The 25,647-nt window shown below is 41.0% G+C and overlaps 1 protein-coding gene across 1 annotated transcript in view; it reads right to left on the bottom strand.

Moving 5' to 3' along the window:
- The window catches only part of ATP9A (ATPase, class II, type 9A), a 56,037-nt gene extending 32,968 nt beyond the window's left edge, over positions 1-23,069 (bottom strand). The window contains exons 1-10 of the mRNA XM_010569784.1: positions 22,776-23,069; positions 19,973-20,055; positions 16,527-16,671; positions 16,067-16,180; positions 12,493-12,601; positions 5,577-5,635; positions 4,629-4,680; positions 3,960-4,054; positions 2,608-2,688; positions 1,161-1,236 (exon numbers count right to left, since the gene is read on the bottom strand). Of these exons, the coding sequence (XP_010568086.1) occupies positions 1,161-1,236; positions 2,608-2,688; positions 3,960-4,054; positions 4,629-4,680; positions 5,577-5,635; positions 12,493-12,601; positions 16,067-16,180; positions 16,527-16,671; positions 19,973-20,055; positions 22,776-23,069 (1,108 nt within the window). The remainder of the gene's footprint in view (positions 1-1,160; positions 1,237-2,607; positions 2,689-3,959; positions 4,055-4,628; positions 4,681-5,576; positions 5,636-12,492; positions 12,602-16,066; positions 16,181-16,526; positions 16,672-19,972; positions 20,056-22,775) is intronic.
- Between the last annotated feature and the right edge of the window lie 2,578 nt (positions 23,070-25,647).

The following is a 25,647-nucleotide window of genomic DNA, read 5'->3' as shown; positions in this document are numbered from 1 at the left end:
CCCATGTTAGGCTCAGCCACGGCAGTATGAGACCTGCATCGGTTCAAGAGCTGGTACAAATTAAAGCTTTGATACAAGAGCCAAGAAAGTCCCCCCAAGAAAGGGTGCTGCAGGGAGAGTAGCCATACAGGACAGAATCACAAGAAAAACAGCTTTCCATTTCTCCACCTATTTTGTGCAAAAGCAGGATGAGCTGAGACTCGTGCATTAAGCAGCCTGATGGGTATTTGAAGCTGCCAGGCTGACTACATGTGTCTACACTCAGAGGGGAGGAAGGTAGGTTACCTAATGCATGGCAATTACTAATCTATGAACATTATTTACTTGATTAAATTGTATTTGGACAACTAGTTTTTTTACAATCCCTTGGTCACAGCACTGTGACAACACTAATACATTTCAAAGAAGAGTTAGAGCAGGATTAGATAGAAGCATACAATAATAAAATTTATTCACTGTTCTCTGCTTTTAAAAGAGCACATCAAAATCTTTTCAGTGCTTCAGAAAAAGTCTTTTGAAGTTCTTCTTCCTTCCCATTATTATTAATTCCACGTACACCTAGGTACTGCACTGTGAAGTCTCTCCATTCAACAACTTTAACTGCAGAACAGAATTTCACTCTCCTCCAGCCACCACCCTACAAACCTTGCAAGCGCACTGGACAGGAGAGGAACATGGCTTTTACTTTGACAAGCCTCTACAAGAGGGCATTGATTAATCTCAGGCCTTGGGAGCTTATTGTATATATAAACCAAAATCTGTCAAGGAATTTATTTTTTTCTTTTTGAAAGCATAGAAGACGAACTCAATGGAAGCACTTACCTGGAAATCTTTCATCTTAGCTTCTGTTACCAGAATCTGTTTGACACTATTTCTGTTACAGATTAGGATGTCAATGCAGAGAGCAATTAAGTGCTATTCGGGTCCTAGATGCTAAAGAAGTGCCCAAAGGCCACTCCAATTCTTTCTCATCTAGGAATGTCCAAGAGGCAATTAGATGTGAGCTCAGCTCCCCAGAGGTGTTAGGACAAGTGGGAAACTTCATTCCAACTGCTAATTTCTCCAACTGACAGAGATTATTATTCCATTACAAAAAGACCTTTAAAAATTGTTAACATATTCCCTTAAAAAAAAATAATAATGTACATCCTCCATCTTACCTGATGCAATCACTGTGCTGGCCCATAGGGTGTTTTCTATACTTAAACTTTCATTCACTGGAGGGTCACTGTCCTCCTACAACAGGATAAAAACCAAACAAACTTGTCAGTAGTGTAAAAGGCCAGTGGATGAGAGTTACACAGAGGTGTCTGGAGAGGGACATGGGGAGTGTTGGTAGAGGGCTTCTTGATAAGATGGAGGATTTTCATAAACCCAGGTATATCTCTGGTTGGGTTAAAAACATGAGCACTTTGTTTCAGTGGAGTAGAAGGGTTCAGAGCCGGGGGGGTATGGAAATCTATTAAGATACCTCTGCCTGCTGAAGTCCCCCAGGAATCATAAATGAGAAAAGGATTTGTCAGCAGCTTTCCAGGGACTACAGGAAAATATTCCCTCACTTGGCTCACGTGGATTAATAGCATTTCTCCTGCTACTGTAAGATCTCACTGAGAACCTGTTTGGACTGCTCAATGATGCCTAGAAAGTTGTCTGATACGCACCAGAGAACAGCTAAAAGAAAGTGCAATTCCTCTTAGGCACCAAAAGATTAATTCTACACAATTGTACCTTTGCATGAGAAAGTGAATTAATGTCTGTGCAGATTTTATACAAGAACTGCCTCCCCAAGCCACTCAAACTCCTCTTCTGTGCCAGCACTATTAAACCAGATTAAACCATGCCACATAAAGATAAAAGGGCAAAACCTAAAATTTTGAGCTAAAATACCAGCAGACAACTTCTAATAAGCTGTAACTGTCTCCTTATTTGTTACAAAACCATTTGTCCTCTGAAAGGTCCCCAAGGGTGTTAGATGAATCTCTGAAAATGTTCATAATTCCACTGAGAGGAAAAAACCTCAACCTTTTGCCCCGAGTAGGCAATGCATCTTCCCAACAAGTCAAAAGATATATATTTTTTTAATGGTGATATTTCACAGTGGCTCTTGAGCTGCTTGCTGCCCTCTGAAATAGGGGGCAGATATAACTGAGTTCATATAGGTTGTATGCAATTGAAGGCAAAAAAACAACTGACTCAGAATTAAGACTACTATTGCCTGATCTAGCTAAGATCCCCTGTCTTTTCACAATTAAAGGATTTTAATCCTACAGTCTATGGTGGTCCAGATTTCCTTCTGAACAGGCACCATGAATACATAACTACCAATCTCTGTCCAAATGTTCAGATCTAGTACCTTCAGAGTAAGGTCCATAATACTCAACAGCCGATGACATTGTCTCCAAGTCAAAGCTTCAATAACCATATTTTTGTTTCAGATTTATTTCACAGATTTTTTTTTGGGGGGGGGGGAGAAGAAAGAAGAGACAAGGAATGGCAAGACAGACTTCACTATTGCTCCTGAAAAACTCTGGCAACCTGGTAGCATTCAGCAGGTTTGCATAGGAAACACGACCTATATGATTTCAAATATATGTCAGCAAGACTCACCCTTCTGAAGGTCCCCACAAAGTTATGTATATCAATATTGGGTTCTTCTGCATATACATAGGATCGGATTTGCAGTAGGTCCTATAAACCAGACATGTTTTGGCAGACAGTTAGACAACCACATTTTAATAATGTACAAATATTTCTACCAAAATACTTTGAGGAAGAGTTACTTATGAAGTTAAGATAATTACTGAATCATGTTACTTAGTGGAGCCCAACTGTCTAAGAGAAAATACAATTGGTGTACCAGCTTCACTGCAGACTATTTCTTGAATTGATACCTGAGAGACTCCTGGGAGTTACTTAGATGTCAGTGCCCCATAAAAGAAATTTCAGCCTGAATAATCAAGACAACCTAAGACACTTATTACTTCATAGCAAAGAAGGTTTGGAGTAGTCTTCCAAGGCAATCAAGGAACACCCTATCACTCAATATTTAGTTCAACATGCCAGTGTCACTAGGAACAGTTCTCTGGTGACAAGAAGATAGGCCAATTCTGCACAGCATTTTCACTGCTGACTCCTACACATGCACAAACTATTCACCCCCTGGAGATAATGCCTTGCTTCAAAGCCTTTGTATAAAATAAACTTCTTGCACTTTTTACAGATAGAACATCAATAAAGCAGGTACTCTGATTCCCCCTTCTTTCCCTTGTTTTCTCTTTTTAAAAAATAAAAACAAACAAAACAACACACGAGCTACTTAGCTAGAGATTTTGGGAAACAGCATGTTTGATGCAGGTTATATGCTTATTTCAGATCATACAGTGGAGCTTCCATGGTGACACTCCTCCTTTCATAAAGGCAAGCAATGAAAACTTAATGGCCTCTGAAGCCATTTCATGAAAATGCATGAATTGTGCCTCTGAACTTACTGGAGTGCAAGGAGTGAAAGGGAGCATTTGAGAAGTACCACCACCAAAGGTACCTATCCTGCAACAAGACCTATCCTGCAGTAAGTTACTGCAATGGTCTCTGGAGAAGAAAAAGAAAATAGGAGCATCCTACCATTAGCCACCTTCTGCTGCAAGGCCATTCTCTAGCTGTCAACCCCAGTGCCTATCTGCACAGCTTTGTGGTGACAGCCACGTGGCACAGAGACACCTAGCTTCACCTTACCTGAAATCTTGCCTTGGAGCTCAGGAAGAGCCAAAGCTAATCTGTAGCCAAAGCTACAAAGCTTTGTTGTCAGAGCCAATCTGCAGCATGCACTGAGCCCTATGCAGAACAATGCTGCATTAACCTGTTTCTCAAAACAGCCCATTAACTGAAGCACCTGAACATTTTTCAGGTAAAACAGATACGCATGTTTAACAAGTACAGTATTTTGTACAAAGGCAGCTTACAGAAGCAGTTGGCAGCCTCTGAGTACAGGTAACGGGCAGCCGCAATTTCCAGTCTGTCTCACCATCCAGCTGGTCAGTGCGAAGGAAGCAAGACCCTGTGGATTTTCAACACCAGTCAGTGCTCTTTCCAGATCTGTCTTAGATACATCTATAACTCATGAAATGGCTTTGTATCTAGGACACCCTTCTTTCTTTGGAAACAGTATCTGACTTCAAGTAACTTTTGTTAATAACGCAAGAATGATATTCTTGCATCACACATTCATTTCCTTCCACTAGTCCAGAATACAGTCAGACTCTGTGCTGTATCTTTAGGACATTTGAAATGTTCCCATTAGTCTTTATGTTTTCTAATCCTTCTGATCAAACATTTCCTATCCCACACTTAACAAAACAAACCTGAATGGCAAGTAAAATTATTTACATCTAAAACACAAACTGTTATGCAACCAGATTCATTTACCCTGGGTTCAACCACCTACGTTCTTTGATTAGCAAACAAAAAGAGTATAACATCCTGAGAAGTGGCAGTCCATAAAAGTATTTTAATTCTCTGTCTCTCTAAAATTTTACTATTATCTATTTCTTTCACATTTCTAAAAGATAATTTTCTCTAAACAACCAGTGAAAGGTTAATGGTTATTTTGACAATTGGTTCCAGATGTTTACCATTCTTCTCCGACGTCCTCAGGAAGATCATGTCAGCAGGGACCCGCTGGTTCTGTTAGGAGAAGAAAGGCCATTATTGTGCATACAGCCCTGCACGCGTGTGCAGCCGCCTTCCACAGCCCTACCGTGACAAGCAAAGGGGATATGGAGGAGAAAGAGGATTTCTTTGTCAAACTGAAGCTTGGCATTCATTTTGCTTTGAATCCTAAACTCACTTCCCTGCAGAATTCCAAGAGCAGAATAATAACTGGTGCCAGCTCCCACTGACCCAACCCACCAACAGCTAGGTTTACAAAAGGGCTAGTGAGTAATTCTAGCAGTGTGAAGAAATTTTGAACTAATGCTGGTTTCCTTTCAAGAAGTCCCATACTAGAAGAAAGCATGTATCTGGAATCTACAGTTACCATTTTTCTCTTTTTTGTACTGAATATTTTCATACTAATGGTTTTAGAGGTCATAGCTGCTTGCACAGAGTGTGTGGGCAAAAAAAAAAAAAAAAAAATCAGTGGATTAAAAAACCCCCACACAAACTTGTATAAAGGGGGAAATATACCTGTACATACCAGTGCCTACAAATGGATCACTATGTCTCCCAATACTTGTGTTGTTTACACCCAAAGCAACATTTGGATGTTGCATTTGTATCAGGCATTTAACCTGTGTCCAACAGTCAGAGATAGGACCAGGGAGGCTTTTTATCTTGCTATAGTATAAGTGGAAAGATTAGGTTACACGTGCATATCTACAGATTTATTCTCACTTGCAAAGATGATGATGCTATTTTGGTGGGGCGGGGGAAGCCTGAAAAGTGATTAAATATTGTAACTAGTGTTCTAACACCTGACATTCTAAGCCTATCGTAAAACAAACATGACTTCAAAGGATCTCATTTTCTACGGTCTTGCAAAAAAAGTACTTTACACAGAAAAGCTACACATAAAGGCTAACCTTTTCAACAATGATGAGGTCGCCTACTTGTATATTAGAGCTCTTCACCTTCACAGTCCCTGCAAAGGAAAGATATCAGTGCATTAGAGCAGCAGCAGGACAGGGTTTGTGGGTGCTGTGTGATGTTCCTTACCTCCCTTCCTTCCACTTCACTATTCTGGAGAAAATGGGTAACTTTTCTATCAGAAGAATTAGGCAACGCTGCCCTGTAAAGGCTTACCAAGCCCACTGCTGCCACTGGGTAAAGCAGTGGGTCTCAATCTGTGAAAAGGGCTGAAAGCCTCTTGTCTAACAGCTCCAGACCTCAGCCCTGGATGCAAAACTCCCTGGTCACTCTCTACTGACAACTGTGAAACAAGCCCTTAAACTTTTTTTGTACTGCTTAACCCAGGAATTTGAAAATACTTTCAGCGTCAGGCAGACAACAGAGCAAGAACAGGAAAATTACAGTAGGGAACCATCAACTCCTGACTCCTCTTCCTTAGGTGGTTGAAAATCTAAAGCTCAACTCTCAATCCAAGCCCTGAAAGCTGTTAAGTACAATGGGCCCATCTTAAAAACCAGGCTCATTTCCTTCCCTGCCGTAGTTCTTGTATCTGGCTCAGCTGTACCACCTCTCCTTTGCCTCTGGACAGACACAGCCTGAACAAGCCCTGCAGAGTATGGGTCCTACAGAAAATGCATAAATATTTATTTCTTTGCAGCTGTCAAACATTTCCCAGTTGCTTTAAAACAGGGGATTAATTTAACAATTGGCTAGTAATTTCAAATCATTAGCCAGCTCTAGATTTGGCTTCTCAGACTAACTAGTGATTTATAATCAGTTAATTTGAACCCTGCCTCTATGTGTCTGTCTGTTATATTTCAACAAAAGCCTCTTTAATCTGCTGTGATTTGAGTGGAAGTGGGGGAGGCACGTGGAGCTCACCCCAGCATGGACAAGACTCCTACTGTACCTCAAAATTCATGGGCTCACTAGCCAGATAGCAGCTCAGGGGGAAAGGAGAAGGGGGAAGGGAGGGGGAATAGAAATTAGCACAAAGCACAAAGGTCACTAGGATTTTACTACTGGCAGTCCCTTCATTAGCATCCTTCTCAGGATATGCTTCAGTGTTTCTGCTCCAAATTAACAATGAAAGCCATTCTGGGCTCCCGGCAGCCTGCTGCTTTGGTGACACACTGTGTGCTTAACAACATGCTTCATCACTGCTGCTAATAAATGCAGACTTCCTTACATGCTGTAATTATTCCTACAAATTATAAGCAGTCATGGCCCATTTCACAAATATCTCATAGGTCTTTTGTGGATCCTGGGTTTTGCCTTGCAAGATTTTTAGTTAAAAAAAAAAAAAGTAAACAAAATGAATGCTGGGCTAAAGACATCTCTGCCAGGGCAGGAAGCATACTGGGGATTAAGAGTCCATTACGCAGAGGCTTGAAAAGAAAAGCCGCACTCCAAGAGGATCCAAAAAAGCATCCCTGGCAGTCTTCTGTATGGGCTATACAAAGTTAGGTACTATGACACTAAAAGGGTCTGACAGATAACATCTCTTCCTCCCCTTTTAATACGGTTATTCACAAAACAACAAAAAGTGCTTTTGAATATTCTCCCGTGCAAAGGAGGAAAAAAACCCCAATGTGCTCTCCCCACACAGGCATAGCAATTCTGAAACCACTGTGCAAAAAAGCTCTTGGAATGAGATGTGGGTTTGTTTAACCATATTTTATGTATTTCTCTTAAAGATCACAAGGATTTATTTGGTGACTGTGAGTATAAGAAGCACTATCTGCAGGTTTCAGGAATGGAAACTTATTTTTGTAGTGCTTTCCTTAATGATGTAAATTCATGCTGGAAAAGAAAAATTAATGCCTGGACAAAGCTATAATGTGATGATTTCCTATTATTCTGCACATACAATGCTTTTTGGATCATTATTCTGAAAACAATATCATCTGCTTTAAAAGTTTTCCAGTATGAGAGAAATCAAAGCAGCTGGAGCAGATTTGTATTGTTCAATAACCCTCCCAAGCTCAGCTGTTTTAAGGTAAAAGAAAGAGAGGACCTTTCTACCAATATACATTTTTATAACTACTGTAGAAGTGAGATGCCCTTTTTAGGTAGCAAAGCTAATTCTACTTTTTCCAGCCATACTCCTGGCCTTTCATGGATGACATCTCTGCAGTATGTACCACATGTCCTGCTAAGAAGGCGCAGGACCAGATGTTTCCTTTGACTCAGGACTCCCATAAAGCAACTTACTTGAATTAGTTTTATTTTGATCTTGGGAATTCCGTAATTCCTTTTTCTTTCTGTGGGGAAACTACCTCCTAAACATTAGATGTTTTCTCATGCATGTTTAAGAAACTAGCTAATAACACAACTGCTTCATTTCCCAGTATTGCTCTGCTATTAAAGTATTTTTGTAATAATAAATTACTGCTTTTATAAATGCATCTAAAAGTGCTTCCTCTAAATACACATAGGTTTATTTACCATTTACAATACTTCCAGTTTATATTTTCTGAAGTTAATCAGAATACAAGTCAGTGATTAACACAATCTTAAAAAGCAACTAGTGTTGATCTCTTACTTAAAAAAACCCTGTTGTTAAAATTTGATTGGTGTTTGTTTCATTCTTTGCTGTAACCTGATTTATTTTTTTAAAGATAAAAAAGTAAACATAATAAAATGCAAACAGTTTGTTCCAACTTAAGCTACAGTCTTTGAAATTATTAACAAATCTGCAGCATGATGGATGTACCATAAAGCAGATTATTTAAAGTATTAAATATATTAGCCAGAAGAGATGCATTTTTCTACGATGCGAACGCATAAGCCAAGATTTCACAATAGATCTGCAGAGCTTCTCTAAAGTACAGATCAAAACACTTAATTTGGAACTAAAGCTGAAGCCAGAGGTTTATTAAAACAAGTTAAATGCATCTGGAGAGAAAAAAAAAAAAAAGGTTGTTTGGATGTGCTGCACCAAACTTTTGGCTTTTGCAGCCTTATGCTGTATAAATGGTGGAGCAGGACTCAGAGGGTTTGGGAAAATATTGTTTTTATATGGCTGGTAAATGCCAATGATCTGTATCTTAAGTAGCACCCCTCAGTAGGAGGTCTCTTCCCATTTCTTTCTGTGGAGTTTCTCTCTCTATTATGCAGTGTTACGGGGGGGGGGGGGGCAAAAAAAAAAAACAAAGAATTTGCAAGCACAGTTCTAGCTTTCTATCAAGCAGAAAGTCAGCACACAGACTTCTGAACACAAGGAGGCTTGTAGGTTTATGAATAGGGGTTTGAAATTTGATTATTTTTTATTACAATCCAAACAACTGTCCTTTAAATGGAGAGCTTTCTATTAAAAAAAAAAATGCTTTCCAGAAGTCTGCTGGTTTCATCATTTTGGAACATAAATGGATCATATCGGTAGAAAGAGAAAAGAGGTTCAGAGTGGAATTTTTTTGATGTTATGTAAAATAAAGGAACACAGAGAAAATACACTACCTCACACTGCCCTCCAAAAAGATTAGTCCCTGAAATTCAGCAACTATAATCAGAATAAAATGTGATCCAAAGAGGATTCTTCATTTTTCTCTACAAAGCAGCAGCTTATTGAACCTTAAAAAGCTTAACAAGAAGAGTGCCTGAAAAAAGTTTCATGTACAGGAGCAACACTGCAAATTCAAAATACCCCCCCCCAGGGTTGGGGGACGAGGCTGGTGGGTGTGCTGAGCTGGAGAGCTCCCGGCCGGCAGCAGGAGCTGTGCCCAGCCACACTGCAGCTGTGGCTCTGTACAGGGCATGAGGAACCACACACAAAGAGGACAAGAGGATCCCGATTCGGGAAAGCATTTAAATCTGTGCTTACTTCCATCCCTATTCAAAACTGCATATAAGCATGTGCTTAAGTCTCCCTGACTTCATTCAGACCTAAGTATGTATTTACATCTGTGGGGCTGCACTGGGAGGCCAAGGTTGGAGATGGGAAAAACTATTCTCCAGCCACCTTAACTGCAGCTTAGTACAAATACTCAGGAGAAATAAAAATAGCTTGGAGAAAGCTACAGTGCTCCAACAGATCGATTATAGCCAATCGTCAAGACAGCAGTGCTCAGTGTCGAGCCTAACCTAATCCCCCTCCCCCAAAACACTGGCTTTAGAAGTGAAACTATTGTGAAGTTTTAAAAAAAATTATACAGCAACATTACAGAGGGCTTTTGTGCATCAGTACCCTTCTGCACCGCCCCTTTTCAATACAGTGCTGTGCCACTATCCTGAAGCATGAACCCTGCTATTCAACACAAAAAAACCCAAAGCCCCAAAACCCCCAAAACAGCCTACAGTCCAAGGCAAGTCCTACCTGGAGTTTTGTCAGCTACACTGAAAATTAATGGTTAAGATCAGCTGTTCTCAACTTATTTTGATATTTGCTGCTTCTACTTTTGACCTGATGAAGGGTTTCCTTGAAAGCTTGCCTACTTTTTCTAACTGTACTAATAGATACAATAAACCAAACCCAACACACTTCCATCCCCCAGCCATGGTGGCCTCACAAGGTACTTCCCTGCTCCTAGGTGATTCTCAGAGGTGCTAAGGTTTTAATCAGGGGAAAAAGAGATGTTCAGGTCTCCTGAAAAGCTTGAGTACCGAGATTCAGGGAGAGACAGAAAATTACTTTTCTCCCCAAACCACAAGACAATCATAAATAATTTTATTTTTCCTACTCTAAACTATACCGCTAGAGAGTCTCGTTCCTGTTTCTGCACCAAATTCGTGTTAAATAAAGTGGCTTAAGACTTTCAGCTAGTGCCCAGCTGCCAATCCTCCTTGGTTTCTTTCACAAAATTAGAAAAGTTAAAGGACTGGGGGGAGGGAAATCATTCATGGGAAACGTAATAGCAATATGAAAAGAACTAAAGGAAAGGTCAGGCCCCTTATAGATCATTGAATAGAATCCAGAAGGCAACTCTTTTATATCTTTAAATAGATGTAGTACACCCCTCTTGGATGAGGCTTTTGTTGGTTGCCAAGCATTTTAAGTGTTGTAGTAAGAACACGTTATTAAAAGGGGATTTAATATTCAGAAACTCAAACTCCCTAGTTTGGAGTTGCCTCATAATTCCCGGCATGTGAAATATATACAGCCTTGAGCAATTACATTTAAAAAGCAGCCTTATTCTTAAAAGTGCAAGTGTTGAAAGCAGCATATTTTTACTACACCTAGTTCACTGCATCTTAATTCAAGGGTATAAACTTATAACAAAGAAACTGGAAATGAAAAAAAAAAAAAAAGAAGTTGCTTAAATTCAGTTCATTCCCTTTTTAAAAACAAAACCCTGGCCTCACCATCATTGTCATGGTATTAGGAGTAACTCCATAGTAAGGCAGCATTTGATTTTTTCAAACAAGAATTTAAATGTCTTTGTTAGGTACGGCACAGCTGTAAACAATGGCCAGAGCCAAGGATCAGACGCAGCTGAGCTGCTGCAGCCTGGGCTCACTTACAAATGAGGTCTCCCAACTCCTCACAGTTGGAGGAAGGGGCTAAAGATGATCTATACAAAAAAGTACAAGATACTGCCAGTATTGATGAACTACATCAGCTGCTGCTAACAGAAACACACAAAAGATGTGATAACATATCACACATTCTCTTTTAGCAAAGGACTTGCATGATTTAAGTCCCTGTCTGGTACAACCCAGAAAAAACTATGAAATTCAACACTATTGCATGCCCAGTAAGTGATGGAACATGTCAGTATGTCCAGCAAGTCACCTTAAATTTAACACATGCACTCACAAGCTCCTTCAGTACACAGAGTACTTCTACTTAACTATGATTTGCGGTACCTGTGCTGAAAGGGTCCCCAGTCCTAGACACTAGAACATAGCCTACCGTCACTCTCAATAGTTGAATCAACCTCTGCATAACCATATTCTGACAATTTCACAGACCTAGATTTATTTCTTCTAGTAAAGTGCTTTTGCAAATTATTTGCCTATGTGGATCCTCCTCCCTTTTTTAAGCACACATTTGTTGTTCCCATTAAAGAATAGAATTGGTAGCTTGTAGGAATCCTTCTTACATCTGTCTCTCTTCCTGACAGGGTGAGCAAGCAAAAACCACATGCAGAGGGAAGACAGATGCACTATTACCAAAACTGGAAGGAAAACAAACACAAAAAAACCCCAAACATATCACATCTGCTATAGCTCCATTCTTGTTTTCTTCCTACTATGCTGTTTGCTGTATTTGCCTCTCCCTCCCTTCATCCATGCAACATTACAGAGCGCTTCTCTCGTATCACAGCTTTGCAGGAAGGAAAACACATTTCCCTTCTGGAAACATTCACCTCCACAACCTAGAGCAATTCAGATCCAGTTTCATTTTCTTTGGTGACTCTAATCCACCAAGAAGGGAAAGAAGTTTTGGCCTACACTGGAGTTAGGAGCAAGCAGGGTTTAAAAATACCACACCAGCTGCTTGGAAGTTCACCCCTGCCTGGTGCTGGCTGCAGTGAACTCCCAGCCCACAAAGCAGGCTCCTGCATGTGTGAACACACTGGCTGCCCGCTCCCCGTGCCTCAAGTAGCCAAGATGATGCTCTGAAGTTATCTGAGGCAATTAACACACACACACACCCCTCGCACTAGCTGTGCGTCTCCCTAGGAAACCCTCAGCAGCCACCACAGCCCGGTGAGGAGCCATCCACGAGAAGCCACCCAGACCCCTGAGGCCTCCGCAGCAGCAGCAGGAGTGGCAGCGTGCCTGCGAAGCCACGTGCCTGCAAGCCCATAACCCCCTCCCCATTCCTTGAACTCTGCTTCTCCGACTGTCAGCAGCATTTGATTGAGTTGCAACCCCTGGCGCTGCCGCGCCAGGATGCAGCGGGCACGCTGGAGCCACCGAGCCGACCTCTCGCTGTGAGCTTGCTGTAGATCTGCGAGTTCACTTCCTTGTCGCGCATGTAACATCTGATCTCCTCCGCAGCCTCTCGGATGACGGTAACAGCAAGGACAAATCCCTAGAAGGAGCATGGTGGGGGGAAACAGAATGGATGAAAAGGTCAGGAAAAATCACATCTGCCTCTAATAAGAGCAATATTTATCAGTACCACTGCCAACAATCTGCATTTCCTTATTCTATCTTCTCTCACTAAATCATCAGAGTGATACTATGCACTGCTGTGCGGAACTCCCAATAGCAAACTGACAACAGACTTGGTGCTTAAAAAAATATGGTTGTTTCTCAGCTTTACTGTGATGCTCTGCCAGTACTTCCCCAAGCAAATCTTTGTAAGTTTATCTGAAGAGCATAAGTAACATATTTCATCTCACTTCACAGGTGTGTAACCAAGCCTGAAAGGGGTTACACAAAAGTCCAATGTAAGACAGGATGCCTCAAATCTCAGTACTCCCTCCACCACAGGGCCATCAAAGCTAGCTCACCTAGTCTGGGAGATTTCTTTACATAGAAATCTATATAGAAATTTATATGACGCTTTTTTATATATACAGATATATAGATAAATAATGCATGTGTATTCATGTGCATGTATGTATACACACACTCAACCTACACAAATAAGCACTCTAAATACATTAACATGAACTACTCATAGAATAATTACACACTTGTCTGACTAGGGTTTCCGTCCTACTTTTCTGTGGATATGAACAGCCACTTCATTTCCTCTTGTCATGAGGAAAATGCCCACATCACATCCTTCACTATATTAAAAAAAATAACTAAATTAATGCAAAACAATTCTTCATGGTGCTAGTACCACAAAGTCATTTTATTAGGCACTATTCAGCTCAGACTCGCTAAACAGTTAAAACACTCCTCATCCATTACAGAAAAAAAATGAACTTTTTACAACCTGTATTGAAAACTGCAACCATGTACTGATTATCTCTGTCAATAAGAAACTTTTTTATTTTAGGAAGGGGGCAGGGCAATGTTAAAAACTGAGGGTTACATGAAAAACACAGGAAAACATCTGTAAATACCCACCTACCCAAACAGGAGATTTTGCCAGTGGGTTGCAATTTCCAACTTTAAGTAACTTCATTTTTAGAAAGAATGGCTGTGCACACACCTCCAAAAACTGTATGTACAAGTTGTTAAGCTGGACACAAGGAACTTGTCAACCTGAACTCCGCTACCACCTCAGGGAAGTCTTGCTGTAGAACATTGCTGACACTACCCAACACAATAACAATTCAAATTCTCACTTTTTTTAAAATAAAGAAAAATTATGAAGAATGACCTAAGAGCTACTAAGACCAAAGGAGAGCAGTGTCTCTAATTATTAAAATACTGAGGTACACTTCACCTGCCGGCTCTCACAATCCTGTAATAGAACTAAATAGTCCCTAATTCTAGTACATACATATGCGTCTAAATGCATGATCTAGATTAATTAGTATCAGTCTTGAAATGCAATGTAGTATGTTTCTGCAGTATTTAAAAATGCAGACACATGAAGAGACCCAAGGATTGGCAATTACTTCTTTAAAACATGCCTGTATTCAATCCTGTATTTACAAACAATGAAAGTAAGAAGCCATTAATACAATATTTTCAGAGAAGTGTTTCACCCCCCAGCATTCAGGACCATGACCATCTGTTTTGCACCACCGTGGAACATCTCTTTCCCATAACCAACAAATCAAGAAAAGAACGAACATTTCTCTTCTATTTACAAGTGGCATTTGTGGCTTTCCAAAAATAAAATAAAAGAGCATCAGTTATTTTCAACTTATGTTTCAGCTGTTTGAAGAGTCTTCAAATAATCGCCCCAAAATATTCCCACATGTGCCGACTCACTGTGTCATCTCATATGTCATTCCATCCCCAACACTCCTATTAGCAGCCAGTAATGAACAAAGACCTTTCTTACCCTGCTTTCTGGCAGCTTGTATGCCAAATTCTAATTGCTCACCTGGCATAGACAAGTCACAACTGCCTATACAAAACCCAGAAAGAGAGAACCTGTGTGTGCATGTATACTTTATTTATAGGACAGGATCTTACAAAACTAGCCTTAGATTCACACAGCAAATGCAATACAGCACACACTTGAGAGAGAATTCAGTGAGATCCAGGCTTTAATATTAAACAGAATTTTAGCAGCAAAGTCCCGAATCTGGCCCCTTCACTTCCTTCTGGCTTCTACTGGGGATTTTACTGTATTGGAAGTCTAAAAGGCAGGAAAAATTTCCTTTGCCCCTGCTCAGCTCCCTCAACAGAGCCATGAATTTTTACCACCACCATTTCTCAAATCAGTGCACAAGTAGTGTCTTAGAAAGAGCCCTGTGCTTTTTAAATCAATTTTCAGTTGCTTCTTTAAAGTAGAAAGGATGTCTATCTTTGGAGATTTTCAAAACTCAGGTAGATGAGTTAAACCAACCTATGTTTAAAGATAGCCCTGCTTTGAGCAGACAGCTGGACCAGACGTCCCTGTGAACCAAAATTATTCTACAATACTATGAGCTGAAGTGCAGCAGAGAAGTTACTCAGATAGAAAGAGAAATAATAGTTTTACTGGGATAAAAGAAAAAAATATATAGGTACCTATATTTAAGCATTTAAGCAGTTGTAACTAGCTCATACAGTGCATTTTAGAGACTTAAGAAGCCCGTTCTGTGCAACTATTCCTTGTTCTGCCCTTTGACAGCACTGGAGTTTCTGCTTCAAACCTGATTATTATCGATTTCCTTTGATCGCAGATGAAACACATGGCTATCAAAAGAAAAGGGCAAATAATTTACAGGAAGGAAAGAGTATCTGCACCTTGCGTGAGCGTGAATGAGTATGTGTGCCTATTTTTATACGTGGGAGGTTTGTGGAAGGCTGTTTCTCAGTTTTTTGTTTTTTACAATACGGTTAAACCATGAAGCAGCCTGCTGACCTATCCCAAGGCCACAGGTCAAACTGTTTGGCAGGGGAGCGTAATTTGCCAACATTCCGCATATGGCCACTCATTAAGGTCACTTTTGAAAGGTGCCCTTCAGTCCTTCGCTGCAGTTGCCAGGCTGCTCTGGGGTCCCGCAAGCACCAGCCCTTGTGTGACCACCCCGCGAGGGTGCAACACCCCACACAGATGCTCCACAAGCACATGCTGTGTTTAGATGCAGCTGTGAACAGCAGACATGTTGCTCCAGTCTTTTTTCATTTTCTCATGTTATTCATGAAGCCCTGCTGCCCTTGCAGTCACCGTGGCCAGTGGCGAGAGCTCTGTGCCTGTTAACACCCCACAGATGAACAAGTTGGGGGCAGAGTCCTCTCACACCCTTGACAAACCTCTACAAAATAAAGCTTACGGCCAGAACAGGCATCTACACTACGACAGGTATGGAGCTGGCCTGAAAAAGTAAGCTAACAAAATGATTTAAGGTGCAAACTAATGCCCTAGAGAAAAGGCAGCAAAAGAAATTTCATCAAAATTAAGCTTTCTTGAACAAATAAACCTTAAGTTACCTACCAGAGGAACCCAGTATGTGTAAAGCGCGCCAAGCCTCATTTCAACAACAAATTGAGAGCAGGCCAAAAGCAAGAAATAAAGGTTGAAGAAGTATTTGAACTGGTTAAACAACACCTAAAAAAAAAAAAAAAAAAAAAAAAAAAAAAAAAAGGGAGGGAAGAGATTAATGGAGTTCAGAAATTATGCATATTGAAATAACCACCACAAATATTTTTGCATGCTCCTTTACTGCCTAAATGCTAACTTAGGGCAGTCTTAAAAGTAGTCCTGGACACTCAGGACAGATCTGTGTCTGGTTTGCTGCTGCTCTGAGGCAGCCTTTGCAGAAGGCCCACCAAACACAACCCAAACTTTAGTTATTTCCTCCAGCTCCCAGTTCTGCATCTGTCTACTGTAAAACCACTGAAATTAGGGAAAGCATTGGGGCAGGATGATGAAAAGCAACTTTCTTCACACTTACCCCAGGGAGAAATGTAAAAAAGTTGTATTTCTGATTGTTGATCACATTGCGGGGGTATCTCTGGTCTCTCTTCTCTGGATGGCCAAGCCAAACAGTACGAGGCCTTGGGTCTCTCCTGCCACAGCATCTTAAGCACTCACAACACCTATGGAAGGAACATTTCATTTTAAATTAATGCATTAAATTTTAACACATTTCTCTGACTCACAAACACACACCTGAGACCCTCTCCACCAGCCAGGCAGAACAGCTGAGCATCACTTCTTGATCTGTCACTCACCACCTCTCATCTGTCAATTATCCACTGTATTACAAGCATCTTAAAACCCAGAGCCTGACCTTCTACCAAATAGACACTCTGCCTGCTAAAGCCATTGCCAGCCTGCCTCGCAGTCCGCTGAGCTACGAGCAAACAACTCGTATGGTGTTGGAGCTGTTACTAAAACATCACGCAACGATGTGTTCAAAGCTGGTCAGGCCTGCGGCAGTGCTAGAAATGCGCCTGCAGCAACGAGGCCTGGGGAGGCTCCTTGTTTTGCTTTCAAGAAACCGATGCACAGAGAAGCACGGACCAAGCTCATCACTACACTGAGTCAGTGCTGGCTGCCGGGAGAGCTTCTGCCTCCTGTGAATGAAGGGGCTTCAGGAAGCAAGGAGGTGTGGGGTACAGGCAGAAAGGTCCCCTTGCATCAACCCTGGATCACAGGTTTTATGCCAGAAAGCTCCCGTGAATCAAATAGTAACAGGTACTTTTTATTAGTGCTTCTGTTTCCTTGTTGGTGTATGGAAACTTCCTCAAGCAAAAGGAGGCTTTCCCCATTTACAAACTAAATTTAAACAAGAACGCATACGTGCAAAGTGATCTCATATGTCCTCAAGAAAGGAGATGGAGACAGACGTTCTCCTCCCCTTCCTCGCAACCCCGACTTCATAAACATTTATACCTTTTTAACAGAAGGCTTTTAATATTTGCATATTTGAATTTTTGCACTTTAAAATAGTCTTGCCAAGGAATTATAACCTATAATCCTCTAAAAATTAAACCTTAAGAGGAATCTGAAAAGAGATACTAAATGATTACTGATTTTATTTTTACACAGTATTACAGTCATTAGCTCTTGTTTATGTTAATGGCAAATTGTGTGTTATTCATTAGTAGTTAATGTACATTCTCATTGACTGAGAACACGCACTGTAGATCCAGCTACACAGTCTCAGTTTGTTAGTTTAGCTGTAGTAATTTGTGTTTTCAGCAATTCAGGTGACTGTCCTGCTGCTGCACCACCTCAGAGGCTGCGAGCTCAGACAGCCCAGACCAACACCTGGATCCAGTGCTGCAAACCCAAGCTGCCAGGAAAAGGGCTGCAGGAATTTAAGTGCATCCTATTTTCAGGCAGACTAGTCCAATGTAACTTCTCCTCTAATTTTTTTCCTGCATTTTTGTCTACTTTGTCAGCAGGATGTCTGTTCTTGCTCTATTTAATACTGTCGTGATTCAATTATCCAGCTCAACAATTACTTTTTAGATCTTGTAATGCCAGTTTTCAAACAATTATTCAAAATAAATAAAATAGGAACACGTCGGCATGCTGATTTTTTACTTTTTCAACTCAGGCTTGTATTAAAGCCACTTATTTAGCATAATTTCTGGCCTTTACTAAAAGTTACATGGTTGCTAAAAAGTTACATGGGAATTCAGGAAAGCCACACCAACTTCACTGAAACTGATAGGGTTACTAAAGGATTCCCTCTTCTCGCTGCGGAAAATATTTAAAATCCAGGCTGTGAGATGCGAGCTAACAAGCTAGGTCTCCCAGCACCGCTTTAAACCACCAGTACACACCACCTCACCAAGGCTCCCCTCAGCAGCCCCGGCCCAGCCGGTGCCCCGACCTCTCCCCGCTGCTGTTGGGGAGCTCTGAACTCACCCGAGTCAATAAATAAATCCCAGCGATGGCATGTGGTGCCTATATTTGAAGTTACCCAGGTTAAAATCTCCTCCAGCACACAGTTGGGTGTCATACGTAACAAAACTGTACTCCCTGTTTTGGAAACCATTGCATGGCCTACAAACTTCAGGCTAGATGTTGCTTGTCTCAGCCAAAAGATCCCGGGATGAGGTGACAGGAAACACTTATTCTCTAGAAGAATGTGGAGGATTCACGTGCAATTCATTAAGTAATGGTAACACCAGAGAACCGTGACTTTCTTTCCACAGGCCGGAGCCTGCCCGCCACCAGCTCGAGGCGCCTCATGGGGCCTTCGACCCGGCTGCTGCAGCCAGTGGAAGTTCAGCTCTCACACGAATTTCAGTGAATAAAACCACGCACTGCTCGACGTAACGAATCCTTACTTGAGGCAATGAATCAAACAGAGCATTGGTTACTTCGTGGGAGATGCGAGGACTTATCAGAGATCCCTCTTGCACCTCGAAAAAGCCTCTCTGTGTGAAATTGCAGCATTGTACCCTCCTAAACTCCAAAAGGGTTACTTTTCTGTTGTCGCTGCTTCTTACTGAAAGCCAATCTCTCCCCAATCCCCCTTGTTCCTTTAAAAACAGACCTATTGAATTTCACTGACAATTGGGAAAGCCAATATCAGCCAGATTGATAACCAAAAGCTTCAGAGCTCTTACAAACATCTTTCCAGAAACCACCGCTAAGATCTGTTCTCGAATCACGGCATTCTGCTACAAAACTTCAGTTAAACACACATCTAACCGAAAGAAATAACTATTTAAGGAAGTACACAAAGCATTCAGCTCTTGAAGACACTGCCTTGCCAGAAGATACATGCAGCATGATGAACAGTTTACAACTCGCCACACAGAAGGTGGTTTCCTACAAAATACTGGGTTTTTTATGTTTTATGCCCTGCTGCATGTAAATAAACAGAAAGAAGTGTTATCAGTTAAGTCAATTCCTTCAGTACGGAAGAGAAAGAAAAACTAAAATTTGCTTCCACAAGTAAAGAAAAGGTGTCACCATGTGATTTGGTGCTCCATGAACAGGCACAGACATTAACATCACAAGGCTGACTTGCAAGATAATTTCTCACAAGCTTTTAAAACTAGATAAAAGGATTTTTGCATAATCAAATTACTTTGACATTATTGTATTTCATGAAGAGTGACAGATGAGCCCTGAAAAGGTGGATTTTCTCTAGTCTGTACTCAAGAACAACCTAAGTCATAAGGGTACAGGTGCCACCCAAACACAGGGGAGAAGGTTTTCTCACTCAAAGAAGCTTTGAGACCAAAATGCTGACAAGACAGCAGAGCACTACATAGCACCCACATATCAGTACTGAAGGAACATAAAATCACAAGTTTTGGATGGTGCTGAATAGTCTCTTACCAGCTCCAGGTAAGTCAAACCCTCCATTCCAAAACCAGAGGACCTGTAAAGTCCCCCAATTTCAGTAACTATCCTACTGCTTTCACCTACACATATTTGTCACTGACCATGTAGAGGTCAGCTTTATCAAAGCCTCTGCAGTTGTCAGCTCTGACTTGCAAACTGTTCATTTGCTGAAGAAGAGAAAATTAGGAGAATGCAGGAAAATCTGACATAAATTAACACAGTGAGTAATGCAAACAGTTCAAAACTCTGATAGCCATGAATACCTAGATCAAACGACTGGAATAAAATAATTGGAGATGCTTTACTGTTCAAGTATATACGAAAGGCATCTGACTTCCTACAGACTTGCAGCACCACTACTGCCATCTCTGCCTACCTTTATACAGGGACATCGCCTGTTATTCTGCTTTTGTAACATTTCTAAGACAATGGAATTCCATCCTTGACTATTCCCTAGGTAGTACCATAAAACTGTAATTAACGTAAGTACCCTAAATGTAATCCACTTCAGAAAGTCACACTTTTCCCTGAAACTATCAATTTTTGTCAAATCTACAAACATTTTTTTCCTTGTTAAGAAAAACTAACTAGTAGATCTTTCTTCCCCACAAAGTTGTGTATAATACCCACATCTGAAAGGCAGTTACCAACATGAGACAAACAGTAAAGTTGGTGTAAAACACTCAAATTCATAAACTCTACTTCAGAAGTATGTTTGATTAGCTTGATAGCTTTTAATTGCAGTTTTCTTTCATGTTTGCAGATGAAAACCTAAGACAAATAGTCACTTGTACCCCAAATATATTTTAACGGAAGATAGTGAAAATGGTGGTATTTGGATCACAATAGAAAATAGATATGCTTGGGGGGGGGGGGGGGGGGAGGGGGGGAAAAGGAGCTTTTCCTTCTTTCACAATGGAGAAAACCACACAAGATTAGCCTTGATTCCATGTTTTAATGACTGTGAATTCAGAATGACCTCTACGATAAGGCTCCAAATAAGAGGCTTTGCCCAAGGGAGCAAACCTGGTGTCCACATACCCTGTTTCATCACAACGTGCTTCCCAGTTACAGAGAGAGTAAGTCGGTCCTTGTAATCAGACATCTGAAACCAGTTACCTTTGTTTATTTTTTAGGGTGGGCCTCTTCTAGGGATTGTATTCAACAGCAAAAATACCTATGCACCTATACCATAATCTTTACAATAGGATAAGGCTTAAAGAGGGTACTACTAGAATTTAATATATTTTTTACTTGTGCTGGGAATTTTTTTTACAAAGTAAAATTCACCGGTACACTCCAAAGAACTTTCCAAGTATCTGGGCAGATCTTCAAACCAGTACCTAAATCTCCAGAGCAAACTTCCAGACATTTTAGTAAGTTCGATGACTTACCAGAATTTTTTCTTCATGAATGTATAAGAAAATGGCAAATGAACCCCACAAACTAATCAGAACATGTAATTTAAGAAGAGTGCACTCTGCCCAACTGTTTACATACAATTATATTGCTTTTAATCTTTTCTTTTCCAAAGTACTATGAATTCACTAGTCTCTGAATGCTAACACCTAGCACTGCAAAATTGCTTACACTTGCTTGGTTCCAAATGAGACAGCAGCCCTCAGTGCTGATGGCACCTACAAATGCAGGGAAGTAGAAGGCAATTGCAGAAAATTACCCCAAATTTAGCACACATTCTGCAATCAAAGCCATGACCTCTCATGGTGTTCCCACCACAAAGATTCTTGTTGCTGTAAGAATTTCAATTTACAAATGCTGAGTTACTATAAGGTTTGAGAATCAATCTAAAAATAATGCAGTTCCAAGTATAAGCAAGAAAGGGCATGGGAGAATCTCCTGTGTAAAAATAACACTTCTGTGAAATTCCTGCCTGGCTAGAGTCACAGTTTTTGCAACCTCCTGAATTACAGGGAAAGCAAACTGAAAACCTAATTAGACAAACAAAAGAAAAACTTCCTGCCTAGCAAGTTTTTGAAGGCGATTATCAGTAGTATCCATGCTCAAGTAAAGAATATACACCACTTCTACTAAGAATTCTCCTACATAGACTTTTAGCAGGAGGCTTCTATGCAATGTAAAGGGACTCATAAAAAAAAAAGTCCAACCAATGAACACAATACTACAAACAGCAATAACAGAGTCGCATGTTGCAATGCTTTAACTGGGGAGGTTTATCAGCCCTCAGGAATCCCATTACGTCATTGTCTCAAAGCGTCCTCCAGAGCATATAATGCTCAGCAAGTAACTCATGCACCAGTGGCTGAAAATCAGCAAATGCTGATTTATATCCCATATACATTCAAAGATCCCCAAAGAGTTTTTGTTATGAAGGCACCTAGCCAACCCCAGTGCTGGCATTTAACTCTTTTTTAACTCTGTGACCTTTTTTTTTTTTCCCCTCTTGTCCCACAAACCACCCAGCACGCTGCCTGTGCTTTCCTGGGTGGGCACAGAGCAGAAGCCCACAATCCAAACCCTGGGCTAGTGGAAATGTTATATCTGCACACCAACTGTGCAAGTGTCAGCCCATGGCTTGTTGAAATAAGTTAGAAAAATGAGCTTTTGGTAAGTACACAGACATTTCTCAAGCACAGACCCACGTGCTCATTCTTACAGGCAGACGTTTATCACCACCACCCCCAAAAGATATTCAATTGCCATAATTTTTATTTTTTAAAAACTTTTCAATTATGTCTTAAACTTCATCAAGGAAGATTACATTACCAAGCTCATTAGTTACGCTTTAAAATCCTCTATATGACATCTGTGCTCCTTACAAAGTGCTTTACACAAACAGGAGCGGCTGCAATGGCAGATCATACTTTAATAGACTAATGGCAGATTTCATTAACCTACCCAGGCTCACCTGCAGACAGGACAGTTTCACTACCCGAACCCTTTCTGTCTTACATGTGCCCATGTTGCAATGTGAGTAAACACCAGTGTCCACAGCTACTTGGATTATTGCACCAGGTTGGGTTGGCACAACACCGGTGAAAGCCTGGTGCTCGCCAGCATTGCACGGCTGCTGCACGCTCACAGGAGCCAAAGCAAAAGCCCCCAAAGCTGCCAAGGACTTGTACTGCGGGGAGAGACGGCCACGCTTAGGGTGCAAAGTCCTGGGCTGTGCCGCTAGATATCCGACTTGGGATGCCCACATGCTGGGATGACAAAACACAACTCATACTGAGAGCAAAAAGTAAAGAAGACGCAGTAAAGATGGGTGGTGAACCTAGCAAGGAATGTTTTCAGACAGTCTCCTTTTCCCTTTCTCCTCTGGAAACTGAATAACCTTAACCGTGAAAAAAACATTCTGACAAATCCATTCAGCTGGGTACCAGCAACAAAGTACTCTGAGCACATACAAACAAGTACACAAATGCGTCTTCAAATTATCCTGGTGCTCACTGAATAAAAAGTCCTTTTGACTGGGGCTATCAGCTTTTTCCAGTTACCTTACTTGGTCCTCCCTGAAAGAATTTTACAGGCATCGCATAGTTCTGTGATCTACTGTTTCTTTGGATACCATCCCTATTTTTAGGTATCAAGCTTAAAGACCTGCATGATGACGGAACGGGGCTGCTCAGGCCATCACATTACTCCAAAGTTTTCTGCTCAGGGCAAGGTCAGTGTCACTGGCGGAAGTTGGCCGTTTCTGGCAGGAGAGAACTATCGGCATCATTAGGAATAACAAACTACTTTCCATCAGGAAATCAGAAGACTACGTCCTTGAAAGGGAAAGAAAGATTGTCTAGAAAAACAGCTGAAAGTTTACATTGCTGCTTAGAGATGCTGATAAAATTAGCATGCAGTTTCCAGGAATGGGAATCACAAAGTTACAGAAATGTAAGCATTTTCTGTAAAAGTTTAGGAATACACATTTCTAAACATTCCTCCTCCGTTTGGCAACTGAAGCACTGAAGAACAGCATTGCAATATAGCTAGCAAGTTGCTGTACACCATGAACTTTTAATAACTATTATCTTACAAAAAGAACATGAAAAATATATGAAGACAGCTTATATGGGGAAGCTTATACAGCACTGTTATTCACATTTTAAATCATAACTCTGCAAAAATAATAATAAAAACCAAATTCACAAATCCCCAAATAAAATCGCAACCACTCAAAAGCAGTTCTTTCAATGTGAACGGTATCAAAAACCTTGAGTCCTGTAAGTGATGTGGCCCTTCACCTGCACAGGTATCTAATGAACGGAAGGTGCTGAACAACAGGTCTATGGTGTACTTCACTTGGGATTATATTTGTTTACAAAAACACATTTTTAGTGATGATGTAAGAGGCAGTAATGTGACAGATTGACTGTCAGATGCCAGATTAATAGCCATGACAAAGGAGCAGGTTTTATTTATAAATGCAGCATGTTTGATGAGCTATTTGAGAGCAAATGAAAAATGCTTTCATAAGCATTTTTTCATATAAAACAAACCTAATGGAAAGAAGTGTCACATTTGTCTAATACTGGGGTAGTATTTGTCAAATTAGTGGTGAAGTTCATCAACATATTTAATCACTTCTACAGCAAGCACATTTCTTGGATGATGTTTCTATGTTTCTCACAGGCTGTGCTGTTAAGTCCTTGGCACCTCTAATATACAAACCAACCTTCCACATTTCATTATTGTAAAAGCATACGAAGAATTTTCCACTGATTATTAAAAAAAAAAAAAAAAATCCACAGAGCCTTACACAACCACCTAGCCTTTTTATGCACCTCCACAATTCAATCATTCCCCTGTTTCACGCCGTGCAACGGTGCAGCTGGGGTGGCTGAGGAAGGGGCCAGGAGCGCTGCTATTCCTGCAGCCCACCCCTGCCCGTCCGCCAAGTGCTGCGGTGCAAAACAGCTCGTCTGTGGGAAACCAGCCCAGCTCTGCACGCGCTGAGGCACACCCACATGCAAGCAGACGGAGGGCAGGAGCTCCCTTCTCCCTCTCTGTTGACTTTGAAATTGAATTTGCCATTTTAAATAGAGCCAGAGTACACACGCACATACAACGGAATGGCTGCATGAAATGTTACTGTAAAGCTCCTTCTTCCCCATCCCGTTCTGCATTCTTCCCCCCACATTTCTGGATCAAGGCCTTTTTACAGTGCAGAGGAAGCCTGAGCACAGCAGTTTGCTGGTTTCAAAAAGAGCCTTGCAGGACTGTGGACTGAGACCATAAGCTATTTAGGGAAAAACTTGTGTCATGCACTGAACGGAGCATCTGGGGTGCTTCAGGAACTTGCGGCTCCCTTCCCGGCTCAACTCAGCCCCTGGGAAGCTCAGACTCACTTGCCATCCCACCAACAGTCCCGCTGCAGTTAATGCTATCCTTCCCTCCTAACTGGCACACATCTCATAGTGGTTTTCAGAGTGCTGCAAAGCATTTGGAAGAATATGGATGAATTCAAGGCATACAGCTGCAGAATTTAGAGGTTAGCCTTTGATTGCAGCAAGGAAGATCCACATTAAAGTTATGCTCAGGAACAGATAACCACTTTTCCCACTGGTTTATTAAGCACATGGTTTCTCTTCGACACAGATCTCAGCTGTCTGTACCATCATTCATCTCTGCAAGGCTACCATGCAAGTTCCTCCCTGGCTTCTCTTCAAAGTACACTAGAGACTGAGGCTGTAATGTAAGCCTTGTTTGGATGACACCTGCCCTACATGAGAATTAGTCATTTCTTACTTTTTTGTTAACATACATGAAGATTTCTATGAAGTCAT

This window comes from Haliaeetus leucocephalus, unplaced genomic scaffold, assembly GCF_000737465.1.
Source record: "Haliaeetus leucocephalus isolate CR32 unplaced genomic scaffold, Haliaeetus_leucocephalus-4.0 Scaffold273, whole genome shotgun sequence".
Lineage (NCBI taxonomy): Eukaryota > Metazoa > Chordata > Aves > Accipitriformes > Accipitridae > Haliaeetus > Haliaeetus leucocephalus.
The sequence above is the reverse complement of the archived record's forward strand: the minus strand, read 5'-3'. Positions and strand labels throughout refer to the sequence as shown.